Here is a 14,663-nt window from a genome sequence, read left to right on the forward strand (position 1 = left end):
AGTGCTCCTGTGTCCGCCACCCTCGGCCCGAAACGGCAGCAGGTGGGGGCGGGACGGGGCGGGGGCGGGGCCTTGACGGAGGCCGGCGCCCCGCCTCCTTCGCGCTCTCCGCAGGCGTGACGTGCTACCTTTCCCCTCTCACGCCGGCTCTCCGCTGGGGTCTCTCCGCTTAGTTACCGCGTCCTAGCGCTGGTCCCGGAAGTAGGCTGTCCACCCCGCCACCCGCCTCCCGCGGTTTCTGCTCCTGGGCGGCGACGGTCGCCACGGTGGCGGCCACTGCATCTCCTACCACCTCCGCGGCCCTGGGCGCGGTATCAGCGGGCCCTGGGACTATGACGGGCCAGGGACAGTCAGCGTCAGGGACGTCGGTGTGGAGCACGATATTCCGCCACGTCCGGTACGAGAACCTGGTGGCGGGCGTGAGCGGCGGGGTCCTGTCCAACCTCGCACTGCACCCGCTCGACCTCGTGAAGATCCGCTTCGCTGGTAAGAGCCCGCTCTGACCCTGGGCTCCTTCTCCTTGCTGGTACCCCGAACTGGGTGATAAAGACTCAAAAGTAGGCCTTGCTCTCCCCAGCCCCTTGCGTTCTCCTAGGCGAGCGTTGAACCAAGTGCTGCTTATACTGCCTCACCTGGAACTAGATTTGAGGAAGGGGAGCCTGAGAAAGGGATCTGGCTGTCCTCGTCCCCGTTCCCCAAGTCTAAGGGATGGACAACAGAGATAGAAAATTCTGAGAAAAGTTCAGATTGGCGTAGGATGGGGGACTCACCTTCGTATTTGTAAATTGAGAAAGGGATTGGCACATTTTAGGGTTCGGCCCTCGCATGCGCTAATCATTCACCGTTGGAGGTACTTTGAAATCTTAACGGTAGCCACGTGTTTGGCGGTGGACCTGAGGAAAAAGTGCTTGGGGTAGGGCTAATTCTCAGCGGGTGACTGGGAATGGGTTTAGGATAGGATTCTCTTGAAGACTTGTTTTTTGGTGCTTATAGTGTGGTACAAAATCCCATGAAGGAATAGATAGCTAGAATCCAAGTGCTCTTTTTTAAAATTTTAGGGTTTATTAAGTGCAGTGAGGTAAGTGAAATTTACAAAGTACCGTAGACGTTAAACTCAACAGTGAATTCTAGAAAAGATCGTTCGGAAGAAGGTCTTGATAACTTTACTGGGAAACTATTTTCTGGCATTTGGTTTTCTTACTACTACAAGTTGAGAATTAGATCTGCAGAAGTGGTTCATCTTCAAGAATCAGACTGATTCTATCCACCTTAAATATATTGTTCCCTTAATATTTGTAGATTGCTGTACAGGATACAGAGGCACCTAAACACAGTTCTCATCCTCGAGGGAGTTTCGGTCTAACTGTAGCCATGAGAGTTAGTCACATAAAAGATAATTCTAAGACAACATAAAACCAAGGGCAAAATCCAAATATCAAAATATGAGTAGAGACAGACTGTCAGGAAAATTTTAGATTGCTGATGGCCATATGTGTCTGTATGTGTAAGGTTCCATTAGATTTTGAGGTTCCACACAGAAGGCCTCATATGTTGACAGCTGGAAAGGAGACAAGAAGCCATTCTATGGAGGAAAATCAGTGAAAATCTTGGAGTATACTCCCTAGAAGAAAACCCAGAAAGGCATATAATTTCCATGGAGTTTGTAACACATGCACAGATAAAAATTAAGATGACAGATAACATTGAGCGTCTACTAAGAGCAAGGCAATGAGCTAAGAGTTTTACATATATTATCTATCTCATTTACTACCCTGAACAATCCTGTGAATTTATTATCTCCACTATACCAATGAGAATAATAGAAGTTGACTTGCTCAAGTCTCAAGTTTATAATGGCATGGATGTGGGATTTGAACCCAGGCAGTCTAATTCTAGAACCCTTGGACTCTTAAACCACTCACCATTCTACCTCTAGGAATCCCTAGTATACAGTGACTTGAACATGAAGAAAAGAATTTTGGATTTGGCTGCAGGTACAGGCCTGTATGACTTGGTGTCTCCCATGTTTTGTCTAGGAGAAGAGGTGACAGTTGAGATGATCATTGAGGAATAGTGTTGGCTTGGTGAGTTTAAGCAGGGCTGTGAAGCAGATTATGCCTGAAGAAAGGGAATTCTTGGTACCTGAGAAGATGGTAATCTTGATGAAATGGGGAGAGTTTTAGGAGACCAGTGTGGCCAAAGTAATAGGTAAGATGATTGAGACTGGATGGAGGATAAAATTAAAGATCTGGGAATCAAAGCAGGAGTTTGTAATGATAAAGTGTGGCAGTGAAATGTGATAGAAAAGGGGGAAAATTTAGGAAGATGAATAACAAATCAAAATAGTTGATTGGCCAGCAGCACTAATGCTGTAGTTCTTATGCTTTCATAAAACTTAGGCACTTATAATGAAATTGTAATTACCTAGTGACAAGGGGTATTAGCCTTGAATGCCCCATTGAACTGAACCTGGAATATTTCCGTGAGTTCAGGTGCAAATTCAAAATTTTGTGTCCAGTGTGGTAGAAAGATTAGAAATCACTTGTGAGAAATGACTGGAAAAACTAGTTTGGCTTCAGGTGGGTGGAGGGCAGGGACAGATGACTTAAGATATTTGAAGAACTGCCATGTGTGAAAGGGATTTATCTTATTATGGGTTGATCCAAAGACTAGGTAGAGGTTGAGTGGAAATGATAGGTAAGCAGATTGTGACTGTCCCACGTGGGGGTGCTCAGAAATGAAACTGGTGATATCTGGAAGTGGTTCAGGGCTAGAAGATAGAAGATACCCCTGTGTTGAGTGGAAAAGTCAGTCAGATGAGGTGATTGATGAGGACCCTTCTAACTTTAAGATATTATTTTATTTTATTTTTTTAAGATTTTATTTATTTATTTGACAGCGAGAGAGTTCACAAGTAGGCAGAGAGGCAGGCAGAGAGAGAGGGGGAAGCAGGCTCCCCGCTGAGTAGAGAGCCCGAAGCGGGGCTCGATCCCAGGACCCTGGGATCATGACCTGAGCCGAAGGCAGAGGCTTATCCCACTGAGCCACCCAGGCGCCCCTTTAAGATATAATTTTAAATCATCCAAGAATGATGAGAGAGAGGGGTGCATGGCTGGCTCAGTTGGAGGAGCAACGACTCTTGATCTTGGGGTTGTAAGTTCAGGCCCCATGTGGGGAGTAGAGATTACTTAATAAAATTTAAAAAAAGACTGGTGAGATAGATAGAGCGTGTACGCCTCAATGAAAAATGAGGTATAACGGTAATTTTCTAAAATAACTTGAAAGCCCAATAATCCACAAGTTAATCGAGGGATGAAAGTATAGAATCAAGTAACAAGAATAGCATACAGTCCAGTTTTGTACATATAGTATAGTATTGCCAGCCCTTGTAGCTTAAATAAACTAATACGTCCTGAATGCTTTCTCTGTGCCATGCATGGTTTTAAGGGCTGTATATGTATTCATTCATTTAGCCCTTTGTATTTTTCATAGTTAGGTTCTATTATTTCTCCCATTTTGTGGATGAGTTAGTGCAACCACAGAGTAATCAAGTAAGTGACTCAGAGTCACACAATTAAGTGTCGGAGTGGAAGGGGGCTGCAAAGGAAATTTAGGGGCCAGAGAAGAAAGAAAAAAATCAGGAGAGTGTCATGTGAAATTAGGCCAAAGAAGAGGGTTTAGGAGGTAGACAGTCTTAAGTGCTGCTAAATAGTTGATGAGAAAGAGAAGTTTCCCCAGATTCACTTCAGGCTCTCTAGAGCTCTTGCAGTAATGGGTGGAGGCCCAAATCACACCGCAGTGGACTGGGGCGGTCGGGGACACAGTTCACACCATCACACCATCGCCCTGCTTTCTAGCCTAATTTCCTACCAGGCCTTCCCTCCCTCAGCTGTACACTTTATATATCGAATCCCTGATGTTCTCCCAGACAGTGCCAGGCACTGTGATACCTGCACGTATCCACAACAGCTGTTGCGCTTGTCTAGAGACAAATCTTTCTCTCCTTTCCCCAAAGACAAGTTTCTAATCAATCTCAAGGCTCTACGCTAGCATCGTCTCTCTCACATTCGCTGTCACTCTACTGCATCTCCCCAGTTCTTTCTATACAGAACATCTTTTTGTTTCTTCTGTAATCCTATAACACTTCATTCACCATAGTGCTCCTAACTGGGCAACGTGATTGTTGCTGTTTGGCCTTGAAGATTATGTCTTCCTCAGGGTCAGAGTTTGTATCCTACTTGTGTTTAGATTCCCCCTTTGCCTGGCAATAACAAGGAGTCAGTAGTTTTTAAATTTTTGTATAAAGTGACAGGTGTACAAATCACTGTTTTTCAGATTTATAGATTTGATCCTAACTATATAGTGGAGAGCAGATTATAGCATCAGGGAAGTACAGGGTGTAGAATGTTGTTGCCTGTTACTGAGATACTTAATACTCTACTTCTGTAATTAAGTGACTTGTCAAAATAATAAAGAAATCATTGGTTCATCCCCATGAAAAGCAAAGATGGTGTTTTTGTGGTTTTGTTTTTCACCTCAAGAGAGAAACTGTGTTGTGAACTTATTACTGAAAGGAAAATGGAAAGGTACTTGGAAGAAATTTATCAGGAGAATAAGAGACTTGAAATTCAAGGAAAACATCAGAAAGATTATGAAATACACAGCAGAATATTTCTTGAGAGCCAATTTGTTTTTAAACTTGATATCTTGTATAAACTTCACGACAACCTGTGAGGTGGGTCATATTTATCCCCATTTTATAAATGAGGTTGCTGAAACTCAGAAAGATTAAGGTCACGTAGCTAATTAGAGAAATTAGAGATCAAACCAGGTCTTTTGACAAAGCCTCATCTACTTTAATCTCATTTCATGGTGTAACATTGTCAGGTTAATGATGAAAGAAATTGACTTTTCTCCCTTTCCCTGGCAATGGTAAACAGTGATTCTTTGCCAGACTCCATTATGTGGTGGTGTAGTGGCAAAGGGGACAATGAACTGAGCATGCTTTTATGTGGCCAGAGGACTGTCATTTGTATAAACTTTCTAGAGGGCAGTTTCAGTTTGTACTCATAACCTTTGACCCATATTAATTTCCATTCTAATAGTTAATTCTAAGGAAATAGGGATTTGTATGTTGTACAGAATATTCTCTAGAAACCCTTTAATAATAGAAAAAAAAATATGAGAACTTACATGAATGATGTACAAATGATGGAATATCTATGGGAGGAAAAACCATCACATGATTTTTTTTTTTTTAAAGATTTTATTTATTTGAAGGAGAGTGAGAGAGAGAGCAGAGAGAGGAGAAGGTCAGAGGGAGAAGCAGACTTCCCAGAGCCGGGAGCCCGATGCAGGACTCGATCCCAGGAATCCGGGAACATGACCTGAGCCGAGTTGGTTAAGCAGTGGCTTAACCAACTGAGCCACCCAGGTGCCCCATCCATCACATGATTTTTAAAAAAACTTTTGGAAGTCTTTTTTTTTTTTTTTTAAGATTTTATTTATTTGAGAGGGAGAGAGAGAGCACAAGCAGGGGCAGCGGCAGGGAGAGGGAGAAGCAGGCTCCCTGCTGAGCAAGGAGCCCAATGTAGAGCTCAATCCCAGAACCCTGGAATCATGACCTGAGCCACCCAGGTGCCCTTGGAAGTCTATTTAATTACAAATAACAAGTCCATGATAACAAGGAGGAATTCTGACAGTATACTCTTGAGTGAAGAAAAAAGCAGTATAAAAAACTATATGTAGTAAAAGATAAATGTAGTAAAAGATAAATTTAACATTCTTTCCATTTCCCCATAGGAAACAGAAGGCACATTCAAAATAAGAACATTCAAAGGACTGTTTACAAAGATACGAGATTATAGCAAAACCACAACAAATACTGCAGAATTCTGGAGCTAGAAACAGTTTGGGCTGTTGCCACCTTAAGGGCCAGATGTCAAGGCGAGAAGGTCCTTGAGAGAGGGCCACCTTGAGCAGAGCTGCAACTGTCAGTAGAGAAATGCAGCCTGCCTGAGGTCACCCCATAGGAAGGGAAGTGAAAGAGTAAATACCTTCCTCCACTCTCTTCTATCCCTCTGATCTCTTGTCAGGCCTCCCCACTAGCCCAACTCAACTAGAAACTAGAAGACAAGGTCAGGCTGCCAGGCAGAACGTGGTAGAGAGGGATGGACCATGGGTCTGGAAAAGAAACAATATTCAGGATATAATAATTGAGCAAATCTATCTTGAGAGCCTACAGTGTAGAAAGCACTAAGATAGGAGTAGAAATATGGCAGCGAAATAGTAGTAGTCTCTGCCCTCACAGAGCAACTTCCTACTGGGAAGCCAGAATAATTGAACAATAATGATTGCAGTGAAGAGTGTTTTTATTATGGTAGGGAAAGTGTGTTATACCATGGGTGCAAAGAAACTTGAGCTCATCTAGGGGATAGGAAAGGATCACCAAGGGAACTTATTAAGCAGACTTCAAAGAGGAATCGAAGTTAGCTGTGTAAAGGAGTTAGGTGACTGAGAAGACCGAGTGTTCATGGCAGACAGAATAGTCTGTGTAAAAGCTTTAAGGTTCAGAGACTATGTAAGAACTGAAAGTTGTTGAACATTCTAGCAATTTGCATCAGATTTTTTTGTTTTGTTTTGTTTTTAGATTTTATTTATTTGACAGACAGAGATCACAAGTAGGCAGAGAGGCAGGCAGAGAGAGAGGAGGAAGCAGGCTCCCTGCTGACCAGAGAGCCTGATGGGGGGCTCGATCCCAGGACCCTGAGATCATAACCTGAGCTGAAGCCAGAGGCTTTAACCCACTGAGCCACCCAGGCGCCCTGCATCAGATGTTTTGAAGAGAAAATAATACAGAGTAAATAGTTCTGAAAAATAAAGAGGAATATTTTTCTTTATCTAAAAAGTGTTTTCTTCTGAATTTATCTCCTTACTGTGACAATGTGACGTCTAGGTCTATACGTGATTCAGAACTAGAACTTTGCTCTCACCTAATTTTGTGCCTTTACTGCAGTGAGTGATGGATTGGAACTGAGACCAAAATATAAAGGAATTGTGCATTGCTTGACTACCATTTGGAAACTTGATGGACTACGAGGCCTTTACCAAGGAGTAACCCCAAACGTGTGGGGTGCAGGTTTATCCTGGGGACTCTACTTTTTCTTGTGAGTAGATCTGGGAGATTTTACAGTATTAAATAAAAGAAGTTTGTTTTTTCAGTGATTTTTACATTTCTGTCAATGAAACAAGATGAGTCATCTCATCAGTTTCTCTGAATAGGAAGGGTCAGAAAGAGCAAAAGGCTTATTTCCTTTTCTGTCAGCTATTATCAGAGGCATTCGGTCTGGAAGAAAAGTTCTTAATAGGAAAAAGGTGAAGGATGAGTCGGAGAAAGGCTCTTACAGAAGCCACTTCTATGAGATGAATTCAGGAAGATGCCTTACCGAAGTCGTTCTGATTTGTAAGGAAGTTGGAAAGCCGACGAGGACAGGTCTTGGGGTCCTCATAAGAACACATGCCACGGGAGCTCCCTCTTAGGAACAGAACGTAAAAGCCAGTGCGTGGCTATAAGAGCTGGAGGCGCATCACCTCTTGCCTCTCATTTGACTGGCTCCATCATCTTCCTACCTCGTTCATTTCCTTCCTCCTTCACCTGTCAGGTATCGTCACCATGTGAAAGAGCTGCGATTCCATTACCAGTGAAGAAGCCGCAGAAAACACCTGGGACAGGCACACTCGGGTTACTGACTGTGCAAGAGTGTGGGAACAAAGCAGTGGAGGAGGACATGCTGCCCTGATACTTGAAACTGAATCCAGGAACGGGGAGGCTTGTCTTTGTTTTAATAGATGACAGTTTTAGAACATCAGTACCCAGTCTATTTGCCTTTTTCTCTTTTGTGTTGCATATTTTAGTTTATCTCCCATAATTTTATGGCATTCTCCAAACCACAGTCTTTTGCGGGGTGGGTGGGGAGAGGAAGAGGGAGAATCTTAAGCAGGCTCCCCACCCAGTGCAGAGCCTGGCGTGCAGCTCGATCTTGTGTCCCTGAGATCATGACCTCAGCCAAAATCAAGTCAGACGCTTAACTGACTGAGCCACCCAGGCGCCCCCCCCCCAACCACAATCTTAAAATATTTTTAAGTGAATGCAGAACAAATTCAACCTTAATATTGTTTAAAAATGTATTTTTCTTCTTTTTTAGTTCTAAGACACACTTAGATGGGTGAAATATAGGTATGAAATTTATTATGAATTTTGAGTTGTGTACGTTCTCTAAATAGAGTTTCTAAGGACATGGCTCATGGATGTAAGGTTTAGGTAATGAGAATTTCTTATAAAAGTATACTTGTTTCATGTTAGAATAGAAACGGTAAAGTTTGGATTTATGTGACTGAGCTCCTCTTCCAAGTGGAAAATGGAAATCGGAGTTAGAATAGACTGATCTGAGTCCTCTGCTGAGAAACATTGAGTGGCTCTTGATTTTCTGCCAAATAAAGCCCAGACGTCATTCTGCCACTCAAGTGTGGCTCCGTTTCCCTGTCTTCCCCCACCGCCCTTATTATAACTTTTGCTTACGCTCATCAGTTTTCCCCCTGAAGCTGCACCTGTCCCCACACCCCACCAGTGCCACCTACACAAGCCTTCTGTGATCTCAGCCATAGTTTCTCAATCTCTTATGACACCATTTGTGATGTCTTTGTTAGGTTACTTGTGTGCTGCTTGTGGTCCTTGTTAATCCACTAGGAAGGACCTACCCAGTGTTTTATCTAGCAGAATTGCCAACCACAGTACCTGAACGCTATGTGTTCAGCACTTCTTTGTTAGGGGCCCCCTTTTGTCCTTTTGCCTTGTCTGCCCCACAGCTGTGCCACTGCTACAGCCCCTCCCCCCAGTTTTCCCATTGTTGCTATTCATTGATGAGTATGTGATTAAAATATTTTGCATATGTAGTGGTAGCCATATTCATTTTGGGGGAGGGATGATAAACTCTTGGAGTAAACCATTTCCAGCAACCCATTCTTGAAACTTTCTTTTTTGCCGTATGCATTGACTTTTACTTGTGGGGTATTGCTCTTAAGTTACACACATTTTAAACAGACCTTACTGTTTTAGGACACCAATTCAAATATTTATCAAACTGCTTATGTTTAATTCTTTTAGTTACAATGCCATCAAATCATATAAGACAGAAGGAAGAGTGGAACGTTTAGAGGCAACAGAATACCTCGTCTCAGCCGCTGAAGCTGGTAAGGCAGAGTGGGGAAATGTAAAATAGCAACTTCCAACTTGATTTTCATTTTTGTTTTTTGTTTTATTTGCTTTTTCCCCCCCATTGAACAATACAGTTGAAGTATGCTTTTGTAACCAGTTATCACATGGAATTTCTTAGAAAGCAGCTACTCTTACTGGTTACTCTGGACAGATTTCGAGAATTTTAGTTATCACAAAGAAATAAAATTTAGAAAAATGTATGAATTCTTGATAGTTTGAGATGATTTGGTATGGTGTTTTCTTTAATTAAAGTATAATTTCAGTTTTCAAATTAGTTTAGTAGCCTTGTTAATTGCCTCATGTTTATGTAATATTCCAAAGAGAAAAGCAGAGCAGGACCCATAAATCTTTATTATAACTCTTAGTTTTATACTTCGTTTACTGATAGTTCTTGTCTTAAAAAGCCTACTCATTTTTTAATACCTAGCAGCTAGCACAGACTGGAATCACAGTGGGACTTAATAAATAAATGTTTGTTGAATAAAGGACTACTTAGGAGACTCAGCAAATGAGAAACTTAACCAGATGAAATTTTTTATATACAAAATTGTCACTTTCTGTAATGAATGTAAAGTATTATGTAGTTCTTTAAGTTTGGAGATGCGTTGGCTACTTTGAATAGATTTGAGGAGGATTGTGGTAAAGTTGGGGTAGATATATATATGTACATGTGGAAAATATTGAGGCGTTGGATTCCAGATCCTTTTCCCCTAATCTTTAACACCTCTGGGTTATACTTTGTCCTCCTAAATATTTATACCTCCTTACCAGCACCCGCTTCTTAGGACCCCCGTCTGTCCCTACACAAGCATACTGTTCAGGAGCCAGGACGTCTTTGCTGTCCTCACACCTCAAGGGGAAGGTGTTTCCCATTTCCATCTCCCTTTTAATTTACCTCCCACTCACCGAGTGAGGAACATTTTTTTGGCCGCCAAAAACTATGGCTACCCTTTAACCCCCAGACTTCCTCAGCGAATACATCTTACTGTTGCAGGTACAACCCCTGGGCAACCCCATTGTTTATATTAATGAACTGTTCTTAATCCGGATTGTGGGAAGTGACAACCTGTATGCTGAGTAATCTTATTTAAATTTGGTTTTAGGAGCCATGACCCTCTGCATTACAAACCCATTATGGGTAACGAAAACTCGCCTTATGTTACAGTACAATGGTGGTGTTAACTCCTCACAGCGACAATATAAAGGAATGTTTGATACACTTCTGAAAATATATAAGTATGAAGGTGTGCGTGGATTATATAAGGTAAAGAATTATCAATATATTTTGAAAAACTGACCATTGTAACTTCCCCTGACTCTCTTGTCAGAGTTCTGAATGACCTGTAGTCAGTCCTAAAAAGAAGCCCTACTGAGGCAAGAAGCAATTTAATAAAAACCGAAGTCCTAGTGTATAATATGGAAATTGTGCTTTTATCTGTTTATCCTCATTACTATAAGGTACATCACGATGCTGGCGGGTGTGAGAAGGCCTGTCTAAAATTCTGTACAGTAACCATTTCTCTGAGTCACACATTGAGGTCACCCACTCCTTACTCCCATCCCTAGAAACCGTGTCCTTTGGGAACTGGCTTAGTTTTTGTTTTTTATTGTTTTTTTTTTTTCTGTTTTTGTTTTTTTTAATTGTTCCCATTTAGGGATTTATTCCTGGGCTGTTTGGAACGTCACATGGTGCCCTTCAGTTCATGGCATATGAACTGTTGAAGTTGAAGTACAACCAGCATATCAACAGGTTACCAGAGGCCCCGCTGGTAAGATGGTTCTTCAAAAAACAGACACAAAAACAATGGATCTCATTTACATTTATGGGCATTTAATAGATGGAGATTTTGTCCACGTTTACTCTGGTAATACTGCTATGATCATGACTGCCACTAATTTAATGTACGATTAAATATAGGCCAATGACACATATGTTAAAAATAGAACCCCTTATTTGTACAGCGCTTGTGTTAAGAGGGGAAACCATGTTTTTCATTTACAGTTCATTTAAAGATTTTCCTGTACAATGTTTACTTCTGTATTTTTAAAGGACTCCTGCCTAAAGAAAAATTAATGTCTTATGTTGTCATTTTAGAGCACAATAGAGTATATATCTGTTGCCGCACTCTCCAAGATATTTGCTGTAGCAGCCACATACCCGTACCAGGTCGTGAGAGCCCGTCTTCAGGATCAGCACATGTTTTACAAGGGCGTGCTGGACGTGATCACAAAGACGTGGAGGTGAGAGCACGCGGCGTATCAGAACGGCTCTCAGGAGGGGCCCTGCATGCCTCAAACTGACTAGTTGCTGTTAGTCGGATAGCAAAGGCCAGTGTGCTGTGCTGAAAACATGGTCAGTGGCCCCTGCTTTTCCATTTCCCATTGACTACCTATAGAACCACAGACTTAATCTCTGAGCCTTGATTCCTTCATTTGTAAAACTAGAAAATCTAGGCTGACAGTGTTGTTCTAAAAATCAAATGAGATTGGGGCTCCAGGTGGCTTGGTTGGTTTAGTGTCTGACCCTTGATTTTGGCTTAGGTGATGATCTCAGGGTCATGAGATCGAACCCTGTCTCAGGTGCTGCACTGGGTAGGGAGCCCTACTCGCAGTTCTCTCTCTTCCTCTCTCCTCCCCATCCCCTGCCCCTGCTTGCAAAAAATTCTGTGCTTGAACAAATTGATATACTAAAATTTAGGTGTCCTAAGATAGTTGAATGGCATTGAATATGGGAAGTCATAAAAATCCTAGTTTAATATAATTAAACTGCTGCTTGCACAGTAACTTGCAAACGCTTGTCTCCATGTATAGAAGAGATGCTCACTCTTCAGCCTGTGGATAACCTGTTACAGATAGACATCCCCATATTTTTCTGCAATTCTGGAAGGATTCTAGAGCAGAATATTTTGGATGTTTACACTGAGTTCAGTATATATTTATTGAGAATGCAAGTGACATGTTCCAAGGCCATATTCCCATTCCAGGCATTAAGGAAATAAAGTTTTATTTTTGTATGTGCTAGATTTACTGTCGCCTGGCATTTATATAAGCTGTAAGATTTTTGATGCCTCCTTTAGTTAATCAGTTAATAGCATGCTTGTACCTTTAGAGACATTTGAAAGATGGTTGTCATTACAGCACTTTTCAGTTTGGGAGTGCCTCTGCCCTCTCTTCTGAGTCAGTCACAGAAGGAATGGAAGCCCTACAAATGGCTCGCGGACTGCATTACTTCGGCATGTTAAGAACATGGACTTGAATCACAGGGAGGCTATGCCCTATGCCCTATGCTAATGAAACTTTTGTATCTTCAGGCTAGCTATGTAGGAAATTAAGCATGTATGTATTTTTTCCTTTAAAGGAAAGAAGGCGTTGGTGGATTTTACAAAGGAATTGCCCCCAATTTGATCAGAGTGACTCCAGCCTGCTGTATTACTTTTGTGGTATATGAGAATGTCTCACATTTTCTACTTGATCTTAGAGAAAATAAAAAGTAAGCTAGAAGAAGATAATTTCAGTACATCTGCTTAAGGGAGCAACTGTTCCTTTGTGTTTGAGATGTAAACCTCAGAAGAAGACTGCACAGCAACGTGGGTCACATGGAAATCAGTCTGTAATCATTAGAAGTCAAAGAACTGCTAAGACTTTGCAATGTTTTTCCGCTTTTTGCCTTCTCCATTTATATGGGACTTGGCTACCTCGGCCAGAAATGGCTCCATCGACACAATAGTAAAACTGACATCAAGCGGAGAGTTTCACAAATTTCTGTATTTCCCTGTTCACGTAGAAGCTGATTATAGCATTTGCTAAATGGATTAGATGAATGTGCTTCTTTTTCTGAACTCATTTGCTTGGATTGGCTTTAAAATCAGTCTCTGTGCAATAACAAGAAAATGGCTTCTGAAAAGAATTATTATGGCTGTTTCAAGGGTAAATTGAACTTGAAGGATTTTGCTGGGAAAAGTACTGCTTAAATCCAGACCATTTTTGAATTGGGAAATTTTGGTGAGGGAAAAAAAACACTGTTAAGTGTGTTTTCGTTTTAATTCCATTGGAATGTGCTAATTTGAAAAGTTACATACTTCATTTGAGAAATGTCTGATATTTGTTATTAATTTTTTTTTCTCCAGGGGCTCTGTAATTGTGGATCCAGTTACATTTTTTGGCATAGGTACTTAGTGTCTCGTAAAGTTATAAAATCTGAATTGGGATTCAGCTGGGTTAGCATATTTGGCTATAAATCACTGATTGGCTGTAGGTGACTAATAGATCACTTCATACAGACACGAGAATGATTGGAATATGTTTTTGAGAAACTGTGTGGAAGTGAGAACTAACTTCCTACTTCAGCTCTCTGACGTATGGGTTCGGATCCCAAATAAATGATTAATCTTCATTGGTTGTTCACATTCAGGTTTAAATACAAATTACATTGATGGCCATTATTGATTTTACTTTTATGAGCCATTGCAAATATCTATAAAAGCCTGTCCCCAAAGGATGCCAGAAAATATTTTTATTTATCATAAACCTTTATGAATGCTGTTGCACTTCCATCTATTTGTTATAAATAAAACTGTGGTTTTCAAAGCCATATTTAAATGGGTCTTTGAAAACGGGTCTATTTTTTATATTTTGAAAATGACATTGTTTTAAAAATACAGAATAGTAAGTATCTAATTGTATTTAATCTCTTGTAACATGCACAGAATACTTTATAAATTAAATGTGATGTATTTTTTCATACTTCTGGATTTACTATAATTCATATGAAATCCTGATATTTGTCTCTACATGGAAGACCGGCTATAGTTACTGTTTGGAGTTTTGGAGGTAGTGCCATTCTTTGAATGCCTCCTGTGTACCCCCATATTACTAAAACATAATTTCTGTCTTCTAAGAGCATACAAACTTAGAGAAAAAAATAAATAAGCGTTAAGTAACTAACAGTTCTAGGCTAACAGACAAGAAGATTTCTACAAAGCTCTGTAAGAGTTCTGAGAAAAGAGAATTCATTCCACTCATTCAACAACGAATTGTTACTGAGTTCTTGCTCTGTGCCAGCAGTGGAGATAGAGCAGGAAATAAGCCAGACAACATTCCTGCCCTCAGGGGATTTTCATTTTAGTGGGAGTGTCAGAGAACATAAATTATGCATAATACAATCTCAGATAGATTAAATGCTATAAATAGAACTAGAGCAGAGTTGGAAATTGTGCTGCTATCTTAGGATGGTTAGGGTCAGGAAAGACCTCTTTGAAGAGAGAATATTTGAAATATTTTGTAAGAAAGGAGGAAGCAAGCTACAACAAGATAAGGAATTCTAGGATGGATAGACACATTCTAGGCAGAGAAAATATGAAATACAAAGGCCCTGAGGCAGGAATTAATT

General features: G+C 41.0%; 1 protein-coding gene across 1 annotated transcript; it reads left to right on the top strand.

The window, feature by feature from the left end:
- The first annotated feature begins 152 nt into the window (after positions 1-152).
- Positions 153-13,089, top strand: SLC25A32 (solute carrier family 25 member 32). The gene is made up of 7 exons (XM_032858546.1): positions 153-486; positions 7,016-7,166; positions 9,164-9,249; positions 10,378-10,538; positions 10,930-11,043; positions 11,370-11,515; positions 12,633-13,089. The coding sequence occupies exons 1-7, from the start codon at positions 333-335 to the stop codon at positions 12,766-12,768; spliced, it is 948 nt and encodes a 315-aa protein (XP_032714437.1). The 5' UTR covers positions 153-332; the 3' UTR covers positions 12,769-13,089.
- Positions 13,090-14,663: the final 1,574 nt, after the last annotated feature.

Source organism: Lontra canadensis, unplaced genomic scaffold (genome assembly GCF_010015895.1).
Source record: "Lontra canadensis isolate GAN:19392208 unplaced genomic scaffold, GSC_riverotter_1.0 scaffold15, whole genome shotgun sequence".
NCBI lineage: Eukaryota > Metazoa > Chordata > Mammalia > Carnivora > Mustelidae > Lontra > Lontra canadensis.